The sequence below is a fragment of the Nanorana parkeri genome, unplaced genomic scaffold, assembly GCF_000935625.1.
Source record: "Nanorana parkeri isolate BGI_ZX_2015 unplaced genomic scaffold, ASM93562v1 scaffold63, whole genome shotgun sequence".
In the NCBI taxonomy this organism is placed as follows: domain Eukaryota; kingdom Metazoa; phylum Chordata; class Amphibia; order Anura; family Dicroglossidae; genus Nanorana; species Nanorana parkeri.
Window position 1 is genome coordinate 743708 of NW_017306331.1, and position 18051 is coordinate 761758.

Below are 18051 nucleotides of genomic sequence, written 5' to 3' on the forward strand. Positions count from 1 at the left end.
AGACCTTCCGCACCCCTCCTGAGACCTTCCGCACCCCTCCTGTGACATTCCGCACCCCTCATGACACCCTCTGTACCCCTCATGACACCCTCTGTACCCCTCCTGAGATCTTCCGCACCCCTCCCGGGGCATTCTGCTACCCCTCACGGGACATTCCGCTACCCCTCCTGAGACCATCCGCACCCCTCCTGGGACCTTCCGCTCCCCCCCTGGGACCTTCCACTATGGGGGGGGTGTATAGGGACAATGAGAGTATGCTAGGACTTTTAGTTCAATTACAACATGTCCCAGCATACTCTCATTATACCTGTACACCCCCACATATCACCGTGGGGGGGGGGCGCACAATTTTGTTCTGCCCCGGGTGCCCATTGCTCTGGTTACGCCACTGTGTGACAGCTCTAAATGTTGAGATTCTTGAGTTGAGGCTCCGATGACATGAAACAGCCACAGTACATTAGGCGTCCATTGACTATGTAATCTAGAGACTGTCTAAGCTTTAGGTGACATGAGGTAACAATTTAATAATTCATTTCAAGAAAGTTTGTTATTTCTTAAAAGTGACATGTTCCCTACTAACTCAAGTTAAGCATCAATTTTATTAAAAGGTCAATTTTTACCAAACTGAAATGACTTTTAATTTTTTTATTCCAGCTGTGAGAATCTATTACATTCTGTAACATGTTAATAGAAAAAGAGGGATTTGACTTGTATAAAAGCCATAAAATCTCTTCTAAGTACACCATGACTCATGTATCCTCCCCAGCTCTAAAAATGTTTAATTTGTTCATTTCCTGCAAATGATTTACAGAGTAAGAAGAGCAGAATAAGGAAAGGCTACACACTTTGGATAGATGTGACAGACCTTCCACTGTGCTGGTAAGATTCTAGCAAATTATTCCTGAAAGTCCCATAATCCTTCACTTCTGACTGCAAAAGTCTGACCCAAAATCCATGTTCAGCAATAGTTTTTGAAAAGCATGTGCGATGTCGTACATCCAGTACAGTAGTAAGTAGGGATGCACCGATACTGTTTTTTCGGTGTCGAGTACTAGTACCAATATTTTGCTTTCGGTACTCGTCGATACCGAGTACCGGTGCTTCCACTGGCATGGAGCCGGCTTCCCAGGCAATCAGGAAGCCGGGCAGCGGGTAATGACATGCCGCCTGCTTCCTGATTTCCCCTGAAGCTGGCTTCATTGTTCGTTGTTTGGCCGGCCTGATTGTGATTGGCCGGGAAACCGGCTTCCAAGCCAATCAGTATCGAGCCAGCTTCCCGGCCAATCAGGAAGCTGTTTGGCCGGCTATTCGGCTGGCTCAATTGTGATTGGCCAGCCAGGTCCTTGCTGATTGGCTGGGAAACCGGCTTCCCAGCAAATCAGCATCGACCCCGGCTTCCCAGCCAATCAGGAAGCTGTTCGGACAGCTCGATGCTAGATGGTCAGGAAGCCGGCTTCCCAGCCAATCAGCAAGGAGTCGACTGTTCGGCCGGCTTGATGCTGATTGGACAGGGAGCCGGCTTCCCAGCCAATCAGCATGGAGCCGGCTTCCCTGCCAATCAGGGAGCCGGGTCAATACTCGGAGCCTTGCTTCCTGATTGCTTGGGAAGCCGACTCTATGTTCCCGTATGGCAGTGCTGGTCACAGGAAGTCTTCCTCTAACCGGAAGTTCAGGTATCGGAGCATTTGGGCGAGTACGAGTACTTGCCCAAATACTCGGTATCGGCACCAATACCGATAGTAGTATCCTTAGTAGTAATATTATAATAATAATCAAAGCAAAACTGGTGGATTGCCTCAGGCGAGGGTCCCCTGCCCACACCTCTCCCCCCTCAATTAAGTCAAACAAGCAAAAGTAGGGTTTGGAGGGTTTCTAGAGAGGTAACAAGGCAAAGACCATGTATATATATAAAACATATGTCAATAGTTTATTGTACACACAACTCATAGTAAACTAGTAAACTATGAGTTGTGTGTACAATAAACTATTGACATATGTTTTATATATATACATGGTCTTTGCCTTGTTACCTCTCTAGAAACCCTCCAAACCCTACTTTTGCTTGTTTGATTATAATAATAATGATAAGGGCTAGATGGGAATTGTTTTTGTGTGTTTTGACATGTTTGATATGTACACTACATCATTGGCAGATTAATAAATTCCCATTGGCCTCAATGGAGTAGTGTACAGTAGATGGCAGATCAGGCCACATTTGACCTGCTTAGCATTGTTTTGCATTTGTTTGGACACAGCAGGTCCTATTGAGGTGAGTTTGATCTTCAGGTCAAACACAAATTCTGGGTTTTCTATTTAAACGCATGCGGTTAAGAAGCACTATTTCACAAGTACACCGGTCTACATGAGACCTAATAATAATAATACTTATGGATTTATAGATATAAAGGTTGAAGACAACATCGCAGCACAGCCGCTTAATGGTTACGACTCTTGCCTTGCAGTATTGGGGCGCCAAATTGAATTCCCATAAAGGAACACAATTTAAATATTGTCTGAAATATTGTGATTTCAGTGTAGATATTAGAGTTTTTCCATACATTTTTGCATATAATCTCACGTGGATGCACTGAGCAGGCTAGATACTGAGCCACAGGGAGCAGAAAAGAACTGTCAAAAAAACGTTGTAACAAGGTAATGGAACTTTATAAAGATTGAAAAGGATATAAAAAGATACCCAAAGTCTTGAAAATGCCAGTCAGTACTGTTTAATCACTTATTAAGAAGTAGAAAGTCTGGGGATCTCTTGATACCAAGCCAAGGTCAGGTAGACCAAGAAAGATTGCAGCCACAACCACCATAAGAATTGTTCAGGATACAAAGAAAAACCCACAGGTAACTTCAGGGGAAATACAGGCTGCTCTGGAAAAAGACGATGCGGTTGTTTCAAGGAGCACAATATGACGATACTTCAACAAAAATGGGCTGCATGGTCGAGCTGCCAGAATGAAGCAGTTACTGCACCAATGCCACAAAAAACAATATGTCCGACAACACCTTGACACGCCTCATAGCTTCCAGCACACTGTAATTTGGAGTGACGAGACCAAAATAGAATTTTATGGTCACAATCATGAGCGCTATGTTTGAAGAGGGGTCAACAAGGCCTATAGTGACGAGAATACCATCCCCACTGTGAAGCACGGTGATGGCTCACTGATGTTCTCTTGGACTTTCCAGCACGACAATGACCCTAAGCACAAGGCCAAGTTGACCCTCCAGTGGTTACAGCAGAAAAAGGTGAAGGTTCTGGAGTGGCCATCACAGTCTCCTGATTCTAATATTATCGAGCCACTCTGGGGAGATCTCAAACGTGCGGTGCATGCAAGACGACCAAAGACTTTGCATGACCTAGAGGGATTTTGCCAAGACGAATGGGCAGCTATACCACCTGCAAGAATTCGGGGCCTCATAGGCAACTATTACAAAAGACTGCCCGCTGTCATTGATGCTAAAGAGGGCAATACACAGTATTAAGAACTAAAGGCATGCAGACTTTTGAAAGAAGTCATTTGATATTTTTATTTGCTGCCATGTTTTGTTTTATGATTGTGCCATTCTGTTATGACCTACAGTTGATATAAATCTCATAAGAATTAAAAGCAATGTGTTTTGCCTGCTAACTCATGTTTGCTTTAAAAATGGTTCATATATTACCAATTCTATAAGGATATGCAAACTTTTGAGCACAGGTGTAGGTTGCTTCTTGTTAGGTTCTATATTGTATGCATTAGATTCATGTTTACTCTCCCCCTACTGTACTATGAAAAATATAAAGATTAAAAAACAAAACAAAAATCATAATCAGATGAAAATGCAGCCATAAGCCCTGAATGATGGTCAGCGATCCTGGAGCAGATACTTTCTATTTCTATGTTGTTCCAGCTTCTCAAAACATTACCAAACTGGTACATTTTTCACTCACCCTCTCTTGAAATGTGCGGCAGCAGCGCACTGAAGTGCCGCTTCCAGGAAGTAACTGAGCTCAAAGTCGGGACAGGATGAGCTGCCTTTAGAATTCCTTGTGCTGCTTACACTCTAGTGGTGAAAAGGAAAGAGAGGTGAGCAATGTACATGTACAATGTCAGATAATAAACACATGCAAGGCTAAGGTGTCACAAACAACACTGGACAACAAAGATTTTGCTTTTTAAACATTTCTGGGTGTATCTTATAGATTTTGGGCTGCTAATCATAAAACGTAACTGTAATTTAACTTATCATATACCATTTTTTTTTAAATATTTTATTTTTGTATTTTCTTGTCACATTTTAAGTGTACACATTTTGTTATATGATGTTTTTGTGTAGCTCATGCATGTCCAGGTGCATATGCACACAGGGCTAGCTGCATAACGTTTGTGGAACTTGCACAGGTTGGGCATGCCTGGGAATGCTTAGGCTTAGTGTATGCTGCTGTAAGTGCTAAAGGCAGCTTGCAATGCAGCAACTAGGCCTAACCCAGTTACAGACTTGCTGCTGTAGTTGTTGTAGTACAGTTAGTGACATCAGATATGTCTCGCAAATGTCAAAACAATCAACTTAGTATTAGTATTAAACTCTTGAAAAAATACCAGGCTATGGATCTGGACATTGGTAATATTGTCTATAATTACTGAAGTTTTCAAACAATCCTTATGTAAATTTTGAGTCTACCTTTCTTGACTTTCCAATGCTATCTCTTCTAGTGCAGCACTTCTCTCTTACTTCTAGTCGGGGGGCGTACATACAATATCTCCCCAATTTCCAACGACTGGGCTATATGCTCTATGATGTACTGCATGCGATATGTTAATGCACATGAGCAATCACAGATGAACTGTCCATTAAAGGCACGTGGGGAAGGTAAGTGCATCAGTGTAGTCCCAGGGAGAAGAGAGAGCATGGTGGTGTGGCTTCATAGAAACCAGGCTTGTAATAGGAGCCACTGCAGAAATGGAAGTCTGTCTGTACAACAAAACAAAAGCAACAATAACATTGCAGCCTACCATATCTAAGATGTGGTGATGGCATTAGTTTTCTTTATTCTGCGTTTTTTCTTTTCACCTGGTGATCCTGCCTGTATCACATGTCCTGTCCTATGGTGACAACACTCACTCATTTCCCAGTTTCTTATGACCAAACAATCGACAATGCATGGGGTAGTACTAGTCAAACAGCACGTTGCAATCAACCTTTAGTGTTTTTGGAGACTTCTATTCTCCAAATGTAATTTGCATGGTTTAATGCCATTTGGTAGCTGTGAGTCAATGCTAAACAGTTCCTATGGAGAAGCCTTTGAAAGGCCCATAGTTACTAATGACTAAAAAATAATATTAGGATTACCTATTAGGATTCATTAGGAAACAAGATGCAGCACACAGAACACCTGAAATGTCCTTTAGATGTTAAATATTTTACATACCTTCTCCAGCTCTTGAAAATAGACTCGTGCAATCCAGCTGGCTTTCTCAAAACACGATATAGCTTCCTCTTCTCTCTCCGAAAGGCGAGCTCGGGATGCAATGGTGGCTGTAGAGCGCTCTAATGATAAGCCTTTACAGCATCAAAAGGAAAAAAACAAGGGAGATTTTTTACCATGATGATATCATTTTGACATTTTCAATAATAACTATAGAAATTGCTTTTAATTTTAAATTTATGTTTATATTAATGTTTCCAAATCAGCACATTTGGGAACTTTCTGTTAAACTCATATCTCAGTTCTTGGTTGAAAAGGTAAAGCAAGTTAAAGCTGAACTCCAGGTATGCATTATTTTGCATACTTACATTGGTTCAGCTTGGCCCAACATAAATTTGCATATGCCATAACTGATCAGATGCTGGGGAACCTGTAAAACAGTAGCTACACAGTGATCTTATTCATTTATGATGCACCTTCTTACTGGACTTTAGTTGATAAGGGCATTTTTACGTGGTGACGTTGTGGTCACTTAGGATTTATTGAAAAGAGGTGAGTGCCAGCTGCTGGGGGAGCGGGGATCCGGTAAGTAAATCTTCTTTACTCCAGGCCCTAGATAAAAACAAGCACTTAACCCTTGCAGCGTGTGATTAGCCCCACTGCAAGGGTACTTTTTTTGTTTGCCCGAAGAAGGGCTTTAATAAATGTCCAAACCAGCTCACCCTCTATACTGTATATCTTCTTTAATTGACTGTTATTGAAGGAGCTGGTCTGAAAATTCGTGGCCAAACAGTGACTGCAGTCAATCAGAAGCCATTAGTGTTCAGGTATATGGAGAGCAACACATCCGCTGCTATCAGAATTTAGTAGACCAGCGGGATATTACCCCACCTACGCTATTAGCACAGATTGTGTGTTTCTGTTTCTGGAATAAGTGTTTCTATTGGACCGCAAGGCCTAAATGGGAAAAAATGGCCAGTGCATGGCCAGCTTTAGTTTTTTATTCGGGCTGATATGTTTAGCTTTCTTAAATATCTGAATGGATATAGTCTTCCTAATCCAACCAATCACATTCCAGGTATAACCATTTTTAAAGAGAAAAGGATCAACTTTCGCTGATGTCAATTGCTATGAGAAATACACTTTGCTCTCAGACACTTTTATTAATGAGGGCCCATTGTTCTTATTTTAACATCTAGAACAGGCTGCTGACCTGGGGCTAAGATACCATGCATTGTACATGTGCATTTGGCAAAAATAAAACAACTGCTTTTGTTCTGGGGCACTTCCTATTAATAACAAGAATTTTAGGTTTATATTTGTTCAGGGCATTGTTATACATAGACCTGGTTCATGTGGCTCTTCAGGAGGAAGACGAGAATAAACACACACACAATGGCTGGTGGAAGAGTTTGGAGATTTGCCTAATTCAAAGCAACTGGAAAACAAGTATTTCATAAAATATGGCTGGAAGAGGTAATTTCTTTCACACAGCAAATTAAATCATTTTCCTAAAAATAGTTGTATTCAGAAATATTAACTTTCCAAAAGAATCAGAATTTTAATAGTAATTCTTTCTAAAGGGGATTTCTCTTTTGTAATATTTACTTTTTAATCTTTTTGTTTTTATAAATTCTTTATTTATATTATTTTTTTTAAAACATACAACATATAACATAAGAAGAAACTTTTGCAGATCATTATCTTTACAAAAATGAAATAAGACGTAAAGGGACCTTTCAGGTCCAACCCTATGAGTCAATGATTGAGCTGCATGAATCAAGACAAGGGCACTAACAAATTAAACCAAAAAATCTAAACTTTTTTTTTAAATCTTACTAAGGCTGGGCACACACCTTACAACCATCGCAAGACTTTAGACTTTAGTCTTGCGATGGTTGTAAGGTACTTAAAAAAACGTACGATCTGCCTATGTTGCATAGGCAGATCGTACTTGCGATGATCGCAAGCCACGCCCCCTGAGGGGCGGGCTTCCGATGACCGCAATGCCGAACGGGCAGTGTGCGCTTTTATCGTACTGACATGCGGCTTTTATCGTACTGACATGCCACAAACCTGCCGAACATCGTACAATGCTCGGCGGGTTTTCGAACATGTCCGTAAGTTAAAAGTCGTGCGACCTTACAGTAGTAGAGGTTGCACGGCTTCCACACACCTTACGATAATCGTACGATCGCGGGATTTCCCGCGATTATCGTATGATTATCGTAAGGTGTGTGGGGACCTTAAAGGTTCGACATTGCGGTCACCGAAAGCCCGCCCCTCAGGGGGCGTGGCTTGCGATCATCGCAAGTACGATCTGCCTATGCAACATAGGCAGATCGTACGTTTTTTTAAGTACCTTAAAACCTTCGCAATACAAAAGTCTTGCGATGGTTGTAAGGTGTGTGCACAGCCTTACAGTGCTAACCTCTAAAGACATCTGTCTCCGGGTATATGCAACTACATGAAAACTTTTTCCATAATTGGAGATCATATCAACAAGCATTCTGCTGCCTAAGCAGTTCCATGGATGTCATATAGCACACCAAAATTACTACTACCTGGATCTCATGTATGCATATTCACAGCTAATTAAATAGAGCTACAACTAATCAGAGAGGGAGAGGACAGGCCCCGAGTCAACCTCTGACCTGACAAAGACATTGACTGCAGGAGGAGTACAAACTCTGCCTACTGAAATGAGTATACAGTTTGGAGAATAGGCATCCCTGACTCTGTGGGTGGCATGGGGACTAGTGGACAAAGGACTGACTTTTCTCTCTCTCTCTCTCTCTCTCTCTCTCTCTCTCTCTCTCACGTTTTGCTGTAATCTTCTTTAAAGTGTATTGAAGAAACTGGGTACAAAAGCACAACAGGTGCAAAATATTTCCAAAGTCCTCTCTTTAAAAAATAGAGAGAGAGATTATACATATATACATGTATATAATATACTGTATGACAATAACATACATCTCAGCTACTGATGTACAGAAGGTAAACAAGTGAAGGTATCTAAGTGCTACTGCCTCAGGTATTATTATTCCTTTCCAGCCGATATATCTCGAGAGACATGAGAAAGTTAAGTGTCTTGAATAAAGCAGAACATGGGCAGAATAGATGCCACCAGTGGTTGCATACTGCTGGGCCAGGGAACAGACTGGTTAACACTGAAAGAGAACCTATACTTAAATGTTCACATGAAGATATGTAACAAGCCATACTGGGCTAGAAAATTAACATTAGAACATCAACATAAGGGCTGAAATATTAACCCTGCTACTCCTCGCTCCCTTCAGTACTAGTCAAGTTTTAAAAGGTCAAGATAGTAGGTCATGTGATTCCAGTTGAATGGTTGGATCAGTTTGGACCTTCACACATGTGGCCAGAACCAAAATGAGTTTAGAGTAGCATTATCTCCAAGAAAAGTATGCATCACTATGGGCATAGGGGTCAGTGGATGGAGCCACACAAATTCAGTTGAGGACAAGGAATCCAGCACTGCTGGAATTGTTGGATTCTGAAGTTTCTTTAGGCAGTTGTACGTTTTCAATACAGTGAAAATCAGCAGTGGTAAATATTAAAGTGTAATCTCTCTCTCTCTCTCTCTCTCTCTCTCTCTCTCTCTCTCATGCTTTGCTGTAATCTTCTTTAAAGTGTATTGAAGAAACTGGGTACAAAAGCACAACAGGTGCAAAATATTTCCAAAGTCCTCTCTTTAAAAAATAGAGAGAGAGATTATACATATATACATGTATATAATATACTGTATGACAATAACATACATCTCAGCTACTGATGTACAGAAGGTAAACAAGTGAAGGTATCTAAGTGCTACTGCCTCAGGTATTATTATTCCTTTCCAGCCGATATATCTCGAGAGACATGAGAAAGTTAAGTGTCTTGAATAAAGCAGAACATGGGCAGAATAGATGCCACCAGTGGTTGCATACTGCTGGGCCAGGGAACAGACTGGTTAACACTGAAAGAGAACCTATACTTAAATGTTCACATGAAGATATGTAACAAGCCATACTGGGCTAGAAAATTAACATTAGAACATCAACATAAGGGCTGAAATATTAACCCTGCTACTCCTCGCTCCCTTCAGTACTAGTCAAGTTTTAAAAGGTCAAGATAGTAGGTCATGTGATTCCAGTTGAATGGTTGGATCAGTTTGGACCTTCACACATGTGGCCAGAACCAAAATGAGTTTAGAGTAGCATTATCTCCAAGAAAAGTATGCATCACTATGGGCATAGGGGTCAGTGGATGGAGCCACACAAATTCAGTTGAGGACAAGGAATCCAGCACTGCTGGAATTGTTGGATTCTGAAGTTTCTTTAGGCAGTTGTACGTTTTCAATACAGTGAAAATCAGCAGTGGTAAATATTAAAGTGTATGTAAGGCAGATTGTTTTTTATTACATTTTGATTTAGTGGGGAAAGATTAGAAACTGTACAGTTTTAATGCAAAACAAAAAAAAACATGAACTAAAACAGTACCATATGCTAAATTTAGTAAATAGGCCCCAGAAAAAGATATAAATGGATGTAACAGTACATGCAGTAAATGACTTGCAAAACATCCTCTGGAATCAGATCAACAAAAACAAGAGATTAGGAGGGAATATGGAGAGGAACTTGGAGAGATTATGAGATAATAAACAATATGGAACTAATCAGCGAATCCACTCGTCTCGTTACCAAGTGCCTCTTAGCCGCCCCTTCAGAACAAGAGCAAGTTTTGCTTTTCAAAGATTTGTCAGTTTAATCAATAGAGCTATTTGATTCTATAAACGCACTGTATTTGAGAATATTTTTTGAGAAGCACAGGGCATTTAATCAGTAGTACAATAGTTGAAATATATATTTACTTTTGTTAACATATGTTTACAGAAATTAATTAAAATAATACAAAAAAATATAATATCTAATGGGATTAATGGATGGAACTGAAAACAGCATAAACAGCTATTAACTCCAAGTAGGAGGCAAACAGTGGTATTGACTGTACACATCGAGTAAAGCAAGCACAATCTAAAGCCTTGGTTCTCAACTGGTGGGTCGTGGCCCAAAAGTGGGTCGCGACCCCATGTTCAGTGGGTCACCACGTGACTTCCACTTTTCATGGTGAGAGACTCCTCAGCCTTCCCCTAGCGCAGCATTATCAGTTTTCGCGCCGAGCAGCCATTCAAAATATGCTGCCCGGTGCTGAGTGTCAGCTTGAGGTGGGATGGGGCTACACAGGTTGAGAACCACTGGTCTAAAGGAAACCATCATTAGCAAAATGCATTTAAGCCTAATAGTACCAAAAGTTTCATAACCACACCAAGAGTAGTTAACACTGGACAGTTTACTTGAACATCCAAAGGGTTATAGAAGCAAGGAGTGGTGAAGGCCAGGACTATCCATGTAAGAACTCTAGTCCTGCCAGATTTGATTAAAGAACGGCATATAGACATAACGAATGCCCGTAAAAATTGTTTTCACAGATAATAAGAAAATGCATCTTCTTCTTGTCTCAGGAGATGCTTAAAGTGTATTTCCACTTTTCCAGTCAGATTTGGATAACACCTACTTCCTTTTTTTACATGTTCCCATTCACATAGCATAATGTAAAAAAACATATTTAAATTGCTGCTTACCTTTTCAAAATGTCTAAAGGCTCTATGACTTAAAAATTCTACTTAGTTTTCCCTTGCTATGTATTGTTTATGAGGGGGCTGTGGAAGTAGGTTTGCCATGATTAACATAGAAAAATTAAGGATTCAAGTCCTGTGTGACAGCGCTCTCCTGGGGGGTGGGGGATGGGTGGTTCTGTGTTGTTCAGAACTTTTCCGGTATTAGTTTGGTTAAGTGGGGGCTGTGTGGGGGAGGATGGTATTGAGGTGGGGGTGGCGTGCGGCTTCAGTTCAATATGGACCGGGGTGTCCAATTGGTATGGGTGCAAAACAGAAAAAGAGTCTGAGGCGCAACTGCCCTTGGGGTTGGACAGGTGAGAATAGGGGGGAGTTTCATGGGCTAGGGCATGCAGGGTTAATGCTGCCCGAGAAACAATTGCGTTCATATTTTTCCCTCCGCAATGTATTAAGTATTAGGGGTGGAGGGAGAAATGAAAAACAAAAAAGGTGCACATGAAATGGAGGCAAGTTGAGCGGTGTGTGGTGCGTATATCAACCCACCGTGAGGTTCTTGGGAAAGTGTAGTCATCGACGACGGGATTCCTGTTGGAGGCAATGTCCGGCGGTCTCCTCTGGGACTGGGTGTAGGGTCTTCAGTTGCAGAGTCGAGGTGCGATTCCGTTGGGTGCCTGTGTGTGTGGGACGTGCTGCTGAACTGCTGGGCTGAGTTGTGGTGGCTCTGGTGTGGGTCCGTCCTTCACGCTGATGCCGGCGGAGCTGGAGAGTCTGGTCTGTTGGCGGATGGAGGACGTCGATCAAGTCCTGTGTTTGAAGAGGTCTGGTTCGCTGGTGGGTGGAGGGCGCCGATCGCGTCCTATGTTGGAGAGGGAGAGAGAGCTTGCGGTGCGGGCAGTGGCTCTCTGTACGAGGTTGAATGGGTGATGAAGTGCGCAGGCGCCGCCGAACGACGGCGGTCGAGGTGGTCCAAAAATAGATAGGACGCTTGTGGTAGTCTTGGCTCAAGCAGCCCAGCAGCACGTCCCACACACACAGGCACCCGACAGAATCGCACCTCGACTCTGCAACTGAAGACCCTACGCACAACAACTGAAGATATACGCACCACACACCGCTCAACTTGCCTCCATTTCATGTGCACCTTTTTTGTTTTTCATTTCTCCCTCCACCCCTGATACCTAATACATCGCAGAGGGAAAAATATGAACGCAATTGTTTCTCGGGCAGCATTAACCCTGCATGCCCTAGCCCATGAAACTCCCCCCTATTCTCACCTGTCCAACCCCAAGGGCAGTTGCGCCTCAGACTCTTTTTTTTCTGTTTTGGCATGATTAACCCTTTCTGTACTTTGCTGGCAGATTTTTATTACCAAGATATGCATGACTGTCTGTCTTACACAGGGTTAAAGCAATATTAAAGTGAAAAGGTTTTTAAGCTTTTAAAAGGTTTTTAATTTTAAATGATGATTAAATCACTTACAATGGATGCTGCTCCTTGATGTGTAAATGTTTTAGCTTCTTCTGGAATCACTGGTCCCCTGGGTACTGGCCCTGTTTTCCTGTTTTAGGGTAGCTCCTTTCCCTTGCAGGGACCTATGCAGTCACCCTTGTGTGTGATAGTAAACTGTGTGTGCACACAGACACAGCAACGCAATCCATTCCCCAGTTCCCTACAACTCTCTCCACCTTCCTCCTTTCTCCAAGCTAGTAGACGGACAGCTGGTCTGTCCCTTGTGATCTTGTACTTGACAGGAAGTTCAGGGAAGTCCATCTGAAGCCAACTGTTCGAAAACATGATGACTGTTTGGGAAAAAATGTAAAGAAATACTCTGATGGGCAATGTATATTTGCTTGATCTGGATTCATTATTGAAAACAAGTCTGAGAGTTTAAAACAATTTTTTTTACAAGGCTGGCCAGTATACTCCAATCCAATAGAAGAGCTACTGTATCCGATAGATTGGTTTGTGAACACACAGTGCATCAGACACAGTTTGTTACGCATGAGGCCACGTAGCCACAGACAGTCATGGTGCCCATGCTGACCAGTGGATTGGAGCAACATTCACCATATTTATTCCCATATAAAAGAAATTTACAAGTCATTCTGAATTGAGAAAGCTGGTTGGATGACCAGTGAAACGTCTTCAAAAAAAATACAGCAAGTTCAGTTGCCTTGACTTATTTTTTACAGATATGACCAGTGTCCACTGCCAACCGCACCTACAATGGGCACATGAGCATCTGAACTGGAATGATGTTTTCTTTTACAACATGTGGATGGCCTGGTGCGTGTGGGTATGCACTAAGAAGGCAAGCCAGTGGAGGCAGTGTGATGCTTTGACCAATGTTCTGCTGGGAAACCTTGGGTCCTGCCATTCATGTGGATGTTACTTTCACATGTACCACCTACCTAAACATTGTTGCTGACTAAGTACACCCCTTCATGGAAACTCTATTGCCTGATGGCAGAGGCCTCTTTCAGCTGGATAATGTGCCCTGCCACACTGCAAAATTGGTTCACGAATGGTTTGAGGAACACAACAATGAGTTTGAGGTGTTGACTTGGCCTTCAAATTCTCAAGATCTCTATCCAATCAATCAACTGGGGGATGTGCTGGAAAAACAAGTCCAATCCATGGAGGTGCCACCTCGCAACTTACAGGACTTAAAGGATCTGCTACTGATGGCTTGGTGCCAGATACCGCAGCATACTATTAGAGGTCTAGCGGAGTCCATGCCTCGACGGGTCAGGGCTGTTTTAGAGGCAGAAGGGGGACCTACACAATATTAAGTAGATTGCCATAATGTTATGGTCGATTACTGTATGTATGCTTTAATACTCCCCCAGCAGCATATACTCACTTTTCCGTTGTGTCTCTGCTACACTCTTTAGCCACCAAGAATATTATACCTGTTACTTTCAGGCATGGAGTAGCATGTACATTACTTCTCTTCTTCTTATGTGAGAGAGCTTGTATTTGGTGACTGGCTGGGAGTGAGTCCTCAGCTCCGGCTAGAAAAACTAGGAACTTCCACAAAGCTTACTTTCCTGCAGTCAGATAAGCTGAGTAACTAGGGAGTAAAGGAAAGGTAAGAAGGTGCTGCTGGAGAAGAGGGCATTAGCTGCCTGAGTTAAACACAGGTTAGTGGAAGTGGAAACATCATTTACTTTAAAGCAGTACAAACAGAACCGAAAACATGACCTACTGAATCATGATACATCATGCATTTGTTACGGCGATTTTTGAAAGATGAGTGCAACATCTACTGACAAAAGCACACACATACACACACTGATACATATGAAGAAATATGAATGGACTTAAACAGTATGTACAAACAACAATTAAAGAACATTCATGTATAGACAGTAAAGGTTAATACTAAAAGTAAAGCTATGATGTTATCTGCACTGTGTCCTATGGCAGTATTTATATAGTTGAGCTTTAGAATCCTTAACAGCCACTGGATTCATTTCGAAATCTCAGTTTATGACTGCGCCCAGTGCACGTCATCATGTAAAGGGGGGCATACCACAACCTTCTGAATCACACTGCATTGTGGAGGGCACTGGAGTGCGTTCATGCAGCTAGAAATGTTACTGTACACTGCAGAAGGCAGACTTGACGTGCCACTCTGGTGCCAACTAAAGTTAGTCTTACTAATTGGCACATTACTATGGCAGTATTATTTTATAGGCTTAAGTCTATCTGTTGCCAGTAGGGACAAGTTTTTCACATTACAATTATAACTTGTGTTGAGTCCTCACCTATTTTAGTATCATATAAAACCAATTTCATGCAACAAGCCAACTAGTGCTTTGATGAGACATGCATTAACATGCAGTTGCTGGCCTTCTTACATACCATTGGATGAGATCAGCTGAAGTCTCTAGGTGTGCATGCTGCAGAGAGTGGAGAGCAGTAGACAGGGAGGAAGATTATAGCGATATTCTTTAGAGAATCACATTCCATTCAATCATAACACTCAGAACAGGATAGCTGTATAGTGTAAGGTAAGAAAAGTGCTAAGCTTCTCAGAGTTTTGTGCAAAACTGGGGCACTTTTTCCTAAGAACAAAGGTTAAATAACATACGAGCATTGGCAGTGCAAGCAAATTGGACCTTTCATCTAAAAGTATCTAACCCCTATCTATTAGCCCTCCTACTCTCCCCATGCAAAATAACAAATAAAAACCTTAAAAAAACAAACTTAGCAGAAAAAAAGTACAAAATACTTACCCTTAGACCCCTGGCTTCTTGTCACTTCATCTAGGCGCACTGTAAAGGAGTTCTCGTAAGGTTTGAGATCCTTAGCTTTCTATGGATCCTATAGTGAGGCTGAGTGAGCATAGTAGAGGGCTAGGCCTAGGGTAACTAACAATTATTTCCTCTATGTTTATTTTTTTAAAGTTTGGTTAGCAGTTTTGCATGGGGGGGAGGTGTAGTAAATAGGCTTTGGATTAGGGCTCGACCGATGTGGATCTCTCGGTACAGATACCTATACAATTATTGGCCACATTTCAGGCCGATATTCTGTTTCCATCCAGCAGCTGGTTGCAAACAGCAGGAGGTCGCCTAATATCGTCCGATTCCCTGTTTTTTTTTGTGTTCTGACAGCGGGCACTGTCAGAATACAAAGAAAAAAAAACATCAGGTAACCGAGGAGCATTAGCTTCCCTGCTATCTGTTTTTTTTTTGTATGTTGACAGCAGCCAATGGCTGCCGTCAAAGTAAGGGAAAAACAAACAAACAACAAATAGCACGGGATGCCGACCAGAGAGCGACACCCACTGTGCAAGTTCTTCAAGAAGCAGCTGAAATTTGCATAGTGTTTATTATTGGTAATAAAGGTCACTTTGACCAATACCAATAATTAGAAAATATGTTAATATTGGTCCCAATTATCAGTAGATCCGATAACCCCTACTTTAGATAGTTTTAGGTAAAGGGTTTAGTTTAAAGGGGAACTCCAGGACTTTGAAAAGTTAACCCTTGCAGTTGGGCTACCTCCGCACTGCAAGCGTTAACTGCTTGTTTTGGTCTATGGACAAAAAAAAAATAAAGTAAAATAAAATACTCACCTGATCTTTGGTCCTGTGGCAGTGACGGCTCGCCTCTCTCCACCTCCACTCTGGCTGTGATATGTCTATCAGGTCTTCATAGGCTGGTATTTATTTTTATGCTAATTTTTTATTACACCATACATAATTGTGATTGTAATAAAAATAAATAGGCAAAAATAGTTTTCTTTGTCCTGTTTTTTTTTTTTTTTTTAACTTTTGATTATTTCAAGCTTTTCACACAGTAGGAAAGAATGAAAATTGGCTACTTAAAAATAAAAATGAAAACAGTCCGTACATAAGAATGTATTTCTGGTTTCTTTTTTCTTGTTATGTTAAATATTAACAGTCTCGCTGCCTAGATCAATAACGAGTAAATAAACTGAGGCTGGGTTCACACCTGGGCATACCATAGGCACGTTTTTTAGCGCGTTTTTTTCGTTCAGTGAAACGCGCGTTCGACGCTCGTTTTTATACCTCCCCGCGGTATGATTTTTTTTTTCCTTTATTTTCTCCATCTTTTTTTTCGTTTTTTTTTTTTAAACTTTCAAACTTCCCGCCGGTGCCGCCCCATGCGACGCGGACGCTCACAAGGGACGGAGCCCGGAAGTCAGCAGCGGTCAGAGGACACAGCGGGGATCGCGGACAAGGTAAGTCCTACGCTGTATTACCGAGTGTGGCTCGGGGTTACCGCTTTGTTAACCCCGAGCCACACTGGGGAATACCAATGGATACGGAAAAAAGAAGCTCCTGTACTTGTTTGGGCGTAGGGCACGTTTCCACGGGCTGAAATACGCCCAGGTGGGAACCATGCCCATAGGGATTAATGGGATTTCACTTGCTGAGCGTTTTTCAGCGCTTCAATCAGCACTGAAAAACGCCCAGGTGTGAACCCAGCCTGAAGGTCTAGGCACTTGATCATGTCAATAATATGCAAAGTGAAAATGTTAGGAGGTCAGATAATTTGCTAAGAATTTGCTAGTAACTTTGCATATTAGCTGACCCCCTTCAACTGATACTTGGAATCATTTCTTGTCTGTGTCTGCCCCCTCTATCCCACATAGGAATAAACATACATGTGCTGGTAATCTGAGTATGTTGGTTTATGGTGATGAGACTCAACTTGCACGTTTGCCCACCATTTGATAGGCACCGGTAGCGTAAATATACAGTATATGGTCTAGAGCAAGGGTAGGCAAACTCTAACCATCCAGCTGTGATAAAACTTTAAATCCCATCATGCCTGTGGCTTTCAGAGTCTTGAAATTCATCAAGGTATTTGTAGTTACACCACAGCTGGAGGGCCGGAGTTTGCCTACCCCTGGTCTAGATGCTTGTTGTGAATAACAATAAGGCCAACTTATTTGATCAGGGGCCCCATCCCCACAACAAAAACTGCACTGTTAAAAAAATATACTAACATTGCGGCTTCTGTAGACTGCGCCTTGGTGAGGGTGACCCCATGATTCTTTCAGTGAAATCTCAAGGAATGAAGACCAGCCCAAATCTTGTGCAAAGATGCTCCTGTACTGTGCTGGGATCCTCATTGTTCAAATGACCCCGCTGGAAGGATGATGACATCACCCCCCAGCACCCCCTCTACAGGTTTGTACTGCAAGATCCACTTCAAAGTAAACATGTCAATAACCTATGAAGTTCAAACTAAGCATAGATAACCCCCACTAGAGATAACTACGACTTACTGAGGTACAGGACTAAGCTCATATAACTCTTCTTTATTGGAAATGTTAGTTTCCAAGCACGCAGGGCTTACCACTGTTCTACTTTTAATATACATGTATATAATTTTCTGGGGTATCATGGCAGCACAGCACACTCCAATAGTGTGCTAACGTCAGATGCCCCAGGAAAGGAAAATTACTGAAAATAACTTATATATATATATATATATATATATATATATATATA

General features: G+C 41.9%; 1 protein-coding gene across 1 annotated transcript in view; it reads right to left on the reverse strand.

The window, feature by feature from the left end:
* TTC7A (tetratricopeptide repeat domain 7A) overlaps positions 1 to 18051 on the reverse strand; it is a 277635-nt gene that overhangs the window by 235304 nt on the left and 24280 nt on the right. The window contains exons 4-5 of the mRNA XM_018576308.1: positions 5423 to 5553; positions 3944 to 4056 (exon numbers count right to left, since the gene is read on the reverse strand). Coding sequence (XP_018431810.1) covers positions 3944 to 4056; positions 5423 to 5553 — 244 coding nt within the window. The remainder of the gene's footprint in view (positions 1 to 3943; positions 4057 to 5422; positions 5554 to 18051) is intronic.